Source organism: Borostomias antarcticus (genome assembly GCF_949987555.1).
Source record: "Borostomias antarcticus genome assembly, chromosome: 3".
NCBI lineage: Eukaryota > Metazoa > Chordata > Actinopteri > Stomiiformes > Stomiidae > Borostomias > Borostomias antarcticus.
This window is the reverse complement of record NC_140236.1, coordinates 31,546,508-31,559,721: the sequence shown is the minus strand read 5'-3', so window position 1 is coordinate 31,559,721 and position 13,214 is coordinate 31,546,508. Positions and strand designations below refer to the sequence as shown.

Sequence of the window (13,214 nt, the reverse complement as noted above, 5' to 3'; positions counted from 1 at the left end):
TACAGCTTTTATGAGAGCGTTACAAGCCGCCAGATGGACGATGACAACAATGGCATCACGTCTGGGGCCCCATGCTGGCGTGCTCACATCTAACGACCTTGGGGTGTCGCCGAAGCGTGCCCACATGTGACAGGGAGAGAGAGGGGGCACCAGATTAGGACACGGCTGTCACCTGTTCTCCGCGCCAGTTCTATAAACTGACCGCTTTGTCTCTCTTTTTTTTGCCCCTTTACCTCAGTTTTATTTTATTTTTTAAGTGCTGTTTTTGTGGTTGTTCAAAGTATCCAACGCTTTATCTTTGAATACAGAGAGAACCCTGTGGAAAAAAAAGCTACTGTAAGCTTATATGTGACAGAAACTAAGGAAAGGGGAGGGAGAAAGGGGCTCATACCTACTTTAAGTGAGAGAAGGGGAAGCATGCTGTGAGGGACTGGGAAACGAAAAGAGCACCGCTCCACCTTCAGGCTAAAACAAGCCCTGCGAGGAGAGAGGGACAGCCACAGCCAGCCATCTTGTTGATCGGCTAAACAAATCAATCAGGGCCTGCCAACGCCGCTAATTGAATCACACAAATGGGACTGGGGTGGTACACATGGCCAAGCCCACACAAGGCTGCAGTGGGGTGGGCAGCCTGTTGCCGTGGGCACTTTATGGATTTAATCATCCTTGCCACCCCCCCGCCCCACCCCCCATTTCGTCTCTCACTCCATCTCTCTCTCTCTTCTGCTTTCTCCCTTCATCTCTCTCCTTCCTGACTCTTCCTTTCTCTGTCGCAATCTCCCTCCTCTTTTCCCTACCTCTCTCTCTCTCTCTCTCTCTCCCTCTCTCTCTCTCTCTCCCTCTTCTTCTTCTCCACCACCCCAGCTCTAATAGCCAGGCGTGTGTTTGTACATAGCTGGCCCGGGCAGGCCCCTCATCATCACACCTGAGTGCCTCCACACTCAATCAGAACAGCCTGGCTGTGCTGTTAACCAGGGCAGCTGTCATGGCTGACGTTGACTGACCAAGACCCCCACCCGCACCTCTTGTTCTACTGGAGGGGAGGTGCAGTTGGGTTGAGGTGACAGACTGATGGAGGTTTGAGTGGGTGCTGATTAGCTGTTTAGAAATTGCCCCTGAAGTGAGTTCTTATAAGCCTCTAGTTCTTCTCTGTGGCCCCTACCTGACTTCCTGATGTTTTTAGGGTGTGGATAAATGCTCATAAATTTCACCAGTCTCAGGGGGTGGTTTTTCAAACCAGCTGGAGGGTCCTATAATGTTCTAGGGCATAGAGCTCCTGAACGCAATGGTCCCCAGTAGATTCATATGAGCTTCTGGCTATTGACCTGGCCTTGTTGGAGTAGAGTATTGCAACTGCATTTGTTTCCCTAATGAGGTCCAAATAAACATGGTGCATGCTTTCATTGCTAATAGACCCTTTCAGTGGAACCCAAGGAACGTTCACAACAACTTCTTGGTCCAAGTAAACTGCATCGTAAACTGTGGTGTTATTGTTTTGAATATGAACATTCTATGAAATGGTCAATATAATTGTCAGGATTGCTGTGCTTGTGATAAGACCTCACAGCAGGAGAGCCTATGTGCAGCTGGCTAGCTGCAGAGTATTCTGTATCCATGTCTTGGAGGGCCTATTGTGCTAGCTGTAAATTGTTGTTTATTGTTGTTTATCTTAAAGACATACGGCAGCTCTGTTATCTGTAAACCCCATTGTGTGGGCATGCAAGGCTTTGTGCAAATGGTGACATGCCGGCACAAGATAATTTCTCATATCTATTATTTGCTCGTCTTTTTGTGTGTGCTCAAAAACAGCGAAGTAACGCCACTTGCCATACAAACACTGGCAAGCCGCAGGCTGCCAGGGACCAGGGAGTGCAATTATGCAAAATACATGGAAACTACTCATTAGAAACCCCAGAGAATGGGAGGGGGAGTTGGTTGGGATCATGGGTACGGGGTAGTGTGCAAGAGATGGAGCATCAAAGACATTAAGTTTGAACTCCAGCATGCTAGAAGCGCTTTAGGGCCTGTTGTCTTTAAATCTCAGCCAGCCTGGAACTGCATGGTTAGAAGGGAAGAATTCATTTTGCTATTAGATGGAGGAAGAGAGGAAGTGAATTGAAAGAACTCGCTTTAGCCCAGTGAGTTAAAGGCTCTGAATACTGTAGGTATCACACCCATTATCTGCATAAATGCAGGAGCATTCCTTGACTTGAAGCACGAGTCACAACAGAGAAGGGATAGAAAGGATATAATAATATTATACCATGTGCATATTATGTGCAGAGCAATGGAATGTAAAACCTGTAATTACTCGGCCTGGTATTTTCAGTTCTATTCTGGGAAGCGATTTCATATGATAAAGACACTGGCAGATAGAGGGAAAAAAGGTGACTTGAAATAGAATAAAGTAGCGATTTCTCTCCTCCGTCCATCTGAGGGACTCTGTGTTCCCTCCCTGTGCAGCTCCACTTTGAAATAATGGCTGCAAATCCGTAACAAAGTCAGTGGGGATCCTGTAGAAGCCAATACATGCCTACCTAGGACAGGGAAGTGCAGATAAAACGCATGCTCGCTCGAAGTCTCTGCTACGAAGCGCGTTCCATGGGGTTCTCTAAGGAGTACTAATTAGTTTGTAATTAATTTGGTTTGGCTGTTTGTTGATAACCCCCCAAGAAGGCTGTTTGTGTATCAAACTGAGAGTCTATCGTTGCATTGGTGAGGTTCACCTTCAAGTGTCATTGATGTATTAGGTTATTTAGACCTAGATCTACTGGTAGGCATTAGGTATAAAAGGCTTAATAGAAGGATTTCATTAAGAAACAAGACATCTTAAATATATAGGAACTGATGAACAGAAATGTGTGACTGTCAGAGGAATGAAGAGAAGGGCTTGGTCTCTTAGTAAACACCCCAGCTCCAGGGTTTATGTATCCCTTGTAGTTTTTGGGTCATTAAAAAACCCCGCCTGTCATCAATCAGCTGTGGGTTTTCACAACTGAGCCACGGTGCCTGGGCGGGGGATAGCCGGCAGCGCAGCTCTCTGGACCTGTCTGCCCGGAGTCTGAGTTCACACGCTCCTCTCCCACCTCCCTGCTGGCCAACCGAGGAGGCTTGTGAGAGCTCTCCAGCCCACCTGCCACACTGGCGGCGCTCGCTACGCCAGGCGCACATCACACAGATCCAAATCACTTTCATACCTCCTCGTGCCGAAAGCTTTCTGCATTCGTTCTGCATTCGTTCTGCATTTGTTCTGCCACAACGTCGTTGCTTGTCGATACTTAGTCGTGCCAAATGGGACATTATGTACCCTTGGGTCCTGGATGATCTGAGGCAATTGAGGCAAGCGATAAAAGGGAGTGAACCTGAACGTCATTGATGGTATTTTTTATTCTCCTACTTTGCTTAGTAACTGAGGTTTGGTAGAAATATTGCACACATACTGTGTACTGGCTGTCAGAAAGGATGTTCTCTATGGTTCGTTAAGTGGACCTTTTCAATGCTGTTTGCCACTGGATAAGGCAATGTGGATCCCACTATACTTTAGCTCGTAAAGCACTGTGATACACCACCACCGCCGCAGTTCTCATCTGCAGAGTGCTGTGAGACACGAGAGGAGCACAGGCAGCATGGCGTTAAGACGCTAACGAGCGCTGGTGCTCTGTTTGTCAGGGAGGCAGGGACGGCAATCTGTCTGCTCGCCGGGCAAAGCACAAATGATGTCATCGGGAACCGCCGCCGACAAGCGGTACAGAGGGATGATCTGGCAGCCATTGTCTCACCTTAATCTTCCGCTCCCCTCTCACTTGTGTTTAAAGCAGGTAGTCGGGCTCATCTGTGTCAGCTGATGGCTCGCAGCGTCTAGGTAGAGGTCTAAGAGGTTTAACATACTAGCCGGGAAAACGTCTGATGTGTCGGGCTGCGAGGCATGTTGTAAGAACAAGATGTCTTGTCTTACCAACAATTAGTTAATATCTAGAGTAGTAATTATTTACGCTGGGGGATTGCAGTGGGTTCGATTGCTATGCTGAGCAGCATCTCAGCGTTGTTTCTTTGGACATGAACTGATGAACCATATGTCTGTAAATGTTCTCATGACCCCCGCTTACTCCCTTAGGGAGTGGAAAGCAAAGGGCTGTCGGTCACTCTCATTCAATAGACCGCATCATCTTTCCTCGATCATCAACACTATAGCAATCATACCATACTCTTATATAGTTGCACTCATGGGTGTTGGGGAACTTGCTCTAAATGGATCCACATTTTGTTGCTAATCTAACTCGACTTATTCAGTTCATGCCTTTTATTTTTTATTTTTTTTACTTTTGACGTATATAGCAGGACTTGAGAGTGAACACCGCTTGTCACAGCACTATGCATTAGTGTTAAGGAGAGAACAACTGTCCTGGGAGATTTATGAGGATGCTCTCTAAGAATGTTTCTAGCCCTCCTGTCACTATGGAATGGCTAATCATTTTCTCCCCTCCCTCTTCCCTTCTCTCTCTCCCTTGTCTCTCTCTCTCTGTCTTTGTGGATTGTTGTCTTTCCCAGGTGCCCTGCAGATAGAGAACAGCGAGGAGACGGACCAGGGGAAGTACGAGTGTGTGGCGTCTAATGTGGAAGGGGTCCGCTACTCTTCCCCTGCTAACCTTTATGTGCGAGGTAGGGAGCAACCAGCCTGGAACCAGCCAATCAGCTGCTTTTCTAAATAAATATCTGCCACAGTGCAGCTGAGTTCTAAGTACATTTCAAAATTAAACCTGAACTCATGTCTGCCTTCTATCCCAGTGGTGTCTGAAGGGATACATTACTAGAAAAACCTTAAGTGGATGACGTATATATGTCCTGCGGCATTGATTCTAGTTTTGTCTCCCCATTAATGTGTATTTGATATGCAATTAAGGTGGAGAGTGTGAACATGTAGCCAACCAACTAACCCTCTCTTGTTCTGATGTAATCTTCGAGTTGTTGTCTTTGAATCCCATTTTTCCTATTTCTGAGCCCTATGCTTCCTAATCTGAAGAAACCAATAACTAATGATTTTCTTGTGCCACTGAGTTAAGATTTCAGTCAGTGGTTCATTAGCATTCATAATTCACCAAATTTTAAAGAGCCATTAGATATTAATTAATTACATACAGTAGCAATCCTTTTCAAATTGATGGAGAGAATAAGTCTTGTTGATGAGGTTTACAGGTACAGGAGCGTGACGGTAAGTCTTATTTTGATTGGGTGACAAGGTTTAGTGCCAACCAATCAAAATGTCATCCCCAGTCTTCTCCAGATCGGGAAAAAAGGTTTGAATTGCGATCAATTCATAAGAAGGAAAGATATCATACAGTCAAAGTAGTGTACTTAATCTCCTTTTGCTCAATGCTTCATTGGGACCATCAACCTTTTATTCTTAACACACTATTTTGAGGTAATGTTTTTGACGTCTGAAATGTCTTCAGTAATTTTAGGGCTATGTTCAGAAATTGTGAACATATGAAAAATAATAAGTCTGAGGGTTTAATTTTTACAAAACAGACAATGAAGACTAACAGTTACTTTCTAACTCTAAGTGACAGTGAATCCCTGGCAAGGCAGCTTTAATATATCTAGGCAGATGCATTTTAGACATGCATTATTCATTCTGTGCATATTAAAAAATATGCTCACTTTGTTCCCTCTGCTGTGTACCATGCAAATAACTTTGTCCCCGATAAATAATTCACTGGTCTTACATTATAAAATGGGTCAGGGGGCTGCCTTTTTCATTATTATTACTATTATTCAGTACCATTAGAAGAAGCTGCTTACGAGGGAGCTGAAAAGATTCTAATGTAATATTGTCAGTTCCTCTAGCTGAGGCCTATAGTAAGTGCTCACCCTGTCTCAGTGGTGCCACTCAAAGTGAAGAACATGATACTTATCTGGCTAATGTCCTTGGTAGCAGAAGAAGAGACCCTTAGCAATTACAGCTTAACAACAACCAGAGGGAACATTTAAACTTAGGTTTGAGGAGTTCTACAGTGAAAACTCCCTAACACAGGAGTGTGTCTTTAGACCAGGAGTACAGTCGGCTAGTTCATACAATTTATGCAAATCTCTATAAACTGTAAGTGTAACTTGTTATTTGAAAGACCAAGAAGGTTAGGGAAGACCTCTAGTTGTATCCAGAGGCACACGTTATGCCTTGATTGTGTCTCTTTTTGGTTTAATTTGTCAATTAATTATGATATTTGATGTTGACTATGTTTCGTTCACAAAGCAGAGTGCACTTGAAATTAGCAGCTACTGTACAGGTTGTCAGCGGTAATGCATTTTTTTCTTGTACTGTTTAGCTGTTTGTGGTGAACAAGAATCTCAATTCAAATTACAGACAAAGTGATCTTTATCCTTCTTTTTAACAATCACCTCATAATTACTGTATTGAACTGTAGCTGCTAATTTCAGCCCAAACTGTGTCCTTCAAACTGTTTTTATTTTTATGTTTTACCTTTCATTAGTTTTCTTTACTTTCTCTTTAATTTCTTTTCCTTCTTGAACGAAAGCAAATTCGGCCACCACAGGATCTTGGTGGCCCAGGAGCTTGTGAATTTTGATAATGATGATGCGCTTGATTTGTCTCCAGTGGCGGCCCACATTTTCTAACGAGCGACCGCGCAGCCACTGGGGTGAATCTAATTGTTTTGGGTCAAAGCTTATTTTAAGGGGGTCAGGCAAGATTCTTAAAGACAGATGTCACTGATAGCAGACGAGAGCAGGAGAAAAATGGAAAAAAGAGAAATGTAGCTGCAGCTAAACACCTTGAGGTGGCCTTTTTTACTCTCTCTGTGTTTCCCCTATTTTTCTCTTCTCCTCATGTCATTGTGTTCTGCATCAACCCCTTTACATCCCTCAGAGCTTCGAGAAGGTTGGTGTGTTTTTTCTTTTTTACTTTTTTTACCCACATTTACAAAAAAACATGTTGAAAATTCTAGATATACTGACCTATTACAGAGCTCGATTAATTACTAATTTGAAGAAATCCTGAACGAATAATCCAAACTGCTAAATAATTATGAAAGACAATTTTATTTTTATTCAAAAGAAGAAATGATGAAAGCAAACCCGATGAGCTCGGGTTTTGTTACCTTTAAGTTTGCATTGTGGGGCCTTTTCTTGTTTGCATCCTTTGGTATTGCTTCTGCATTGAACGCTTTCTTGCACACGTTGTCATGGGAACCCAACACCTGGAAATATCAGGGCCTGATGCATGATGGGAGAATGTAACTACGCTTGCATGCCTGAACAGAACTCCTTTGGCTGTTGTCTTTTCTTTCTGCATTTCATGTGTCTTGTCAATGTGTTTCATTATATTTCTTCTTTTATGCTTCCAATTTTGACCTTATAGAAACTTTAGTTGGCTTCTATCTTTACTTTGTTCTTCTGTGTTGTGATGTTGGTGCCGTGAGTAGTTTTTTGTTTTGTTGCGTTCTTGAACTTCCTTTTCTTTCATAACCTGTGTTTTGTCTGTTACAGTTCATATATTTGTTTGTTTCTCAACTGCTGCTGCTTCATGAGTCCCAGTATGAATGCTAAATGAAATAGTATGTGTATACAGCCAGTGTTCCTGTCATCTTGTTTAATAGCTAACCTAAAAGACTTGATAGGCTTGATTGGGTTCAGTGGCGATTTCACACAGCTATTTGAATGCTCCTTTACAGTGCCAGCAGGATCGATAGCCAGTATAATGACTTCTACATCACATTTGCAGAGGTGCTAAGGTGACGTTTACGTTGTAACGGCTACGATTGGTTTGTTGACTGACTGTTGCTTGTCACTCAGCAGTCTCAAGCAGGAATCAATCAAACTCAGATTTAATATTCATTCACTCCCTTTTCCAGCATCGCATGTTGCAATCCAAATTGATTTTAGGATTGATGTGAGGCGCATAATGAAAGTTTTCAAATTGGACAGAAACAAATACACAGCAGTTTGTTTTTTTGAAGTGTTTTTTGTTATTATCCCATTCTAATAGGGCAAAGGGGGTGCCAAATTAATTGCAGACCAATGTGAGCGCCATTCATTCATTCGTGTCTAGATTGGGTCTCTGCAAGCAGATCCCCCATCAGCTTTCAAGAGGGTTTACACTAAACACTAACACTAAATTCTGTTAAGACTCCCTACTTCTCTACAAAAGCATAAAACATGCAGTAATAATTGAGTCATAGTAGAGAAGCTCTCTCTTCCTTGGGAGTCTAGTGTTCATGTGGGCTGCACAGAGAAACACAGGGTGAACTTTCTCCCTCACCAGCACAGAAGGATAGCACACAATAAATAATGAAACGCATCACCTGTGCTCTGTCTCAAAAGCATTGGGAGTTTATTAGCAGGGTTAGCGACATTAGCAACAAAATTAGCCTCCAAAACTGTATGGGCAGTGGAACCATAGAACCTTGAAACTGCAGATCAGACACGTTCCATTCTAGTCCGCCCAGACGTTGAAGCCAAGCTCTGAACATGTGTGCTCACTCCTTCTTTCTTTTCTTTGCTTTTTTTCCACTTTTTATTGACTGAATCAAGCCACTATTCTCTTTTATGCCCTCATTTTGCAGCACTGAGATAGTCCATTAGACAAATTAATTTGATCATCCCTGTTGAGACCTCATTCATCTCAGGTACAAATTACTTTTGTCTGTTCCCTCAATACTTTGCACCAGTTAAAGAAAGAAAGAAAGAAAGAAAGAAAGAAAGAAAGAAAGAAAGAAAGAAAGAAAGAAAGAAAGAAAGAAAGAAAGAAAGAAAGAAAGAGACAGAAAGACAGACAGACAGACAGGGCTATTAGCAATTGTAGCAACAGAATCCGTCAATACTGTCGGGTAGATATTGTTTTCATTGTTACCCGTAACAATATGTTTCAATCCATGGCATAATCCCACTGAAGGAAATCTAAGTGAACCCACAATTATTAGAATAATAGAATTTGAATAATAGAATTTGAGTTTAGCTTTTTGCTGATCTACAGGATATGAATGTTTAAGTACATAGTACTTCAATGACATCAGTGACACAATACATCAGTGACACAGTGCATCAATGATACAGGAAGACTGTGCTGTGGAAATTGCATGAGAATGTGAATGTTTGCCCTCCTACAACGACGCTTGCTTTGTTTTTAATGTGCTTGCATGTCCTGCTGTGCATTTGTATGTAACGTTGGGTAAGAAAGCTAGATTACACCTTATTTTTTCACTGGCCAAAGTGGAATACGTCCATTTCTATCCAATGTTTGTTTGAAGGAGTCCTGGCGATGAGCCTTCACAGACCTGTATCCCTGTAGTGCCTTCCTATTAAATTGTCTACATTTAATCTGGCACAAATATACCGTATTACCTCTCCAAATCCAACTAATAGTATTCACTGACCACAGTGAGAGAAGATATCTGGGATACTATTGGCTGCCGGTCTTTCACATATAACACCGTGGAAAAGTGATACTCTCGGAAATCCCTGCAATTTATTATTAGATACCTGGTCAGGATTTCTGTCAGTTTCCTTTAGGTAATAATTTCCATTTTGATGAGCCACCCATAGTGTCTATTTTGCATTGCGGCAGCCAAGGCGTGTTGATATGGGCGACCCCTGTGGATTGTATGTTAATGCCCTGGCCCTCACTCGGTGAGTGTAACTAAAGGATCTCTGTGGCTCGCCTGTGTCCTCAGGCAGGAAGAGGGTGTAATCTCAGCTTCAAGGTGACATTAAAGGCTGCACATTATTTTGGCTTCCCCCTTCATTTTGGGGCAGGACAAACTGCCTCACCAAAATGGCCGATAATGTCTGCCTTCTGACCTCTAGTTTTGGAACTGTCCCCCTCCACAACACCGCCCACTTAGACTTAGCACAGTACTCTGGCGTTCTCTCTCGACCGCTTTTCCCCTCGTCCACTGTAAAGACCTTTGAGTTGTCTTTCTCTCCACATTGGGGCTTGAAACTGGATTAAGCTTTATCAGTCCAAACGAGTGGTTTATTTAGCTCTCCTATTCTATATGGGCCGGTTGGGCTCCTGGTCTTTGGGAATGAGGAGCGTGTCCATGCAATTGGGATTCGTTTTTCGCTGGGTTTGCATTTCTAAAGGGTACAGTGGGATCACAGTGAAGGAGTCGCACACACCTCATCAAGCACTGGTGTCAGCTGGCAGAAGGTTACAAAGCCAGACACATGATGAAGCAGAGCTCTACACTCTGCTCTTTACTCATCTCATACCTCACTACATCTCCTGGTAATGGTGGTAGGATGAATCATCGGCACGGGATACAAATGCTGACACTCGGTAGCGAACATCTCTAGCATACAATTTGTCTGCTGGGCTAGAAGATGAAGTGTACTGGCTGACCTTGAACTAATGCTGTTCAAACTGAATACATAATAACTAAGTCGTCTGTGAACTGTGAGGAGGCAGTATTGTGAAACTGTCAAGAGACTAGAGCTGCAGTCAGAAGTTCAACGCCTATGCTTACTGGTCTTTATATTGTATCCACTGTTGAAGGAACGTCTGTACTATAAGCTGGTTCCAAAACGGAAAGGTACAGGTGTCCAAAAGTGGAAGGTTTTATCTTGCTCTGTGAAACCTCATTCACTCAACCACCAAAATGAGTCCATTGGCTTATCCCAGCCCCAGGGAGAGAATAGCACTGTCAAAACTAAATCTGTTTTACGCCCCTAGCATGCAACTCCATTAGATTTGCTTCAGAAGTGGGCCTGTGTAATGTTTTCAATGATTTGGACCATTATTTGCTTTGATGCTAAATTAAATCCTCAAAAAATTCCCACTAAGCCTCTAAAAATACATTGTGGAACATAGCTGCACTGTGATCTGAGTCATTTGGTGGATTTTAAGTTGGATTTCCCACCTGTTTTCTTTGAGTATGTGTGTGTGTCCTGAACAATGCTAGGTTGGGATTGGATGGCATGCTTGGATGGGCTTGGTTGACATGTCAGGACTGCTGGTTCTGTTTGGTCAGGCCAAAGTGGGTGGAGGTGTGTCCGCCACATGCATGTCTGTGGGAGGAATGGGCTGCCCTTTCACCTTTGTTGTTCAATAGACACTTTTTGACGGAGGGATTGGAATTGAGCAATATTTTCATACAAACAAAGTATGGTGGGTTCTGGGGGCCAGTAGACTTGAGGGACTGTTATAGCGCTACAAAATGGCCGTCACAAGAGTGACTATAGACTTGAGGTGCTGTTATAAGGCTACAAAATGGTCGTCACAAGAGTGACTTAATTCCTGCCATAACAGAAGAGGATGTGATGACATACAGTACCGAACCCACATGGTTATGACGGGTTATAACAGTGTTTTATCAGTTATAAGCATCATGAGCGCAATGTTGATGGTCATAAGCACAGGGTTGATGGTGATTGTCCATGACCTGTTATGGTAGATGTTAGGTCGCAATGACAGTTTTGTAAGCATTATAACTACGAGCTCTTGTGGTGACCACTTTACAATTTACAAATGGAACCCAATTTGCTTCAAATTGTGTAGGCATGTTGTATATGCCTTAATGCTGGTTTCTTTTCATCATAATACTAGATTTAGACTATATATGTTTGTGTGTATATATATATATATATATATATATCAGAGTAACCCCAAGTAATGTTTTCTTAAATGGAACACTTCACTAACCATTAACCAACATCCTATAGCTGCTGCATCTGTACAGACCACTTGAACCTGAAGGTCAGGTTGTGATACGCTGAGCTAGTAACAGTAATTGTCATTGGAAGTGAATTATAGGACTTTCAGTAGTTATTTTAGAAGAGCACTGATGTTATAGTGTAAAGGATAATGTGGTTATCGCCCTGCAGTGACCGTAGAAGGTCACCATCGACATTCAACGCGATAAGAACAAGTGATGTGTATAACGGACTTATTAATCATTTTGCACGTACTGCCAAGACAATGGTTATGTGACCAACCCAGTTCTAGTGGATGTGCAATGGTTGTTTTAAATCAACACAGTAATGGAGGGTATCATCTCTTGGCTATTTTCTGCAGTCCAAAGCTGATTTATTTATGAATGGTTATTTATTTATTTATTTATTAATTCTATAACGATCAAATGAATCCCATTTGAATCGACACAGTGTGTTTTGGAGTGTCGTTTCTCCTCAGCACCCCCCACCCCCCCCTCCTTGTCCCCTCTAACCCCTGCTCTCCCTGGGCTTGTGTGCAACAAGGTTGGGGGTGGAGGGATGTGGTTGAGTGTTCTGATTTTGAAGCCCCAGTGTGTGAGACCTCAGAACCCACTTTGAGCCATGTTTTTTATTGAGTTTTTGGTCAGAATCACACAGTCTTACTCTATCCAACTTCCGCCCTCCTCTGACTCCCCCCCTCCCTCCTACCTGACCCCCCCCCCTCCTCCGCGTACAGTCTGTCCTTGTGCCCATCAGTGTCTGTCCGTCCGTCTGTCCCTTCAGTCTGCTGTCTTGCTGCTCGGGTCTGTTCTGTTCTGCCTCGTGTCCCGTCCTCTGGTCCTTTGTCTCCTGTCCTCCAAGTCTGTCTGTCTGTCTGTCTGTCTTTTAAGTCAAACTTACATTTTGTTCATCATTTTTGACTTCTGTACCCTCCTCTCCTTCTCTTTTTCTTGATCTATTTTGCATGACCTCCATGAACTCATACATGGTGTCTCTCTCACTCTCATCTTTCACACATTCACACACACACACACACACGCACACACATACTCTCACACAAAACATTCCTTCCTCCACACGCAAACACATACACACACACACACACACACACTCACACACATACACGCACACCATCCATATTCTCAACCTCAACAATAATTCTCTTTTTCCATCCAAACTCTACCTCTCCTATCCTAGACTTCATACCTCTCTCTTCCTCTTCCTGTTCTGATTCTGTCTCTTGATTTATTTTACTATCTGTGATAGTTACTCTCTAGCTAAAACTACTACAGCTATCTCTTTATGTACTCCTCTAGACTCGCTACCTGTTCTTCTATACTTATTGTGTGTTACCTCAGCCAGGACAGCGATGTGACAATGTGCCACTGTCACATTTAGTCACATTGGCTGGAGAAAAAAAAAAAAAAAAGCTTACACAGCATTGAAGTGGGTTACCCCCCTCCCTCCTCCCACCCCTCCCTCCTTCTCTCCTTTTCTCTTTATCTCTCTATTCCTCAAGCGCTCTCTTTCCTACTTCTTATATTTCT

At 43.0% G+C, this 13,214-nt stretch overlaps 1 protein-coding gene across 1 annotated transcript in view; it reads left to right on the top strand.

The window, feature by feature from the left end:
• The window catches only part of LOC311329741 (receptor-type tyrosine-protein phosphatase S-like), a 164,813-nt gene that overhangs the window by 86,154 nt on the left and 65,445 nt on the right, over window positions 1–13,214 (top strand). The window contains exon 6 of the mRNA XM_084461649.1: window positions 4,549–4,659. Coding sequence (XP_084317775.1) covers window positions 4,549–4,659 — 111 coding nt within the window. The remainder of the gene's footprint in view (window positions 1–4,548; window positions 4,660–13,214) is intronic.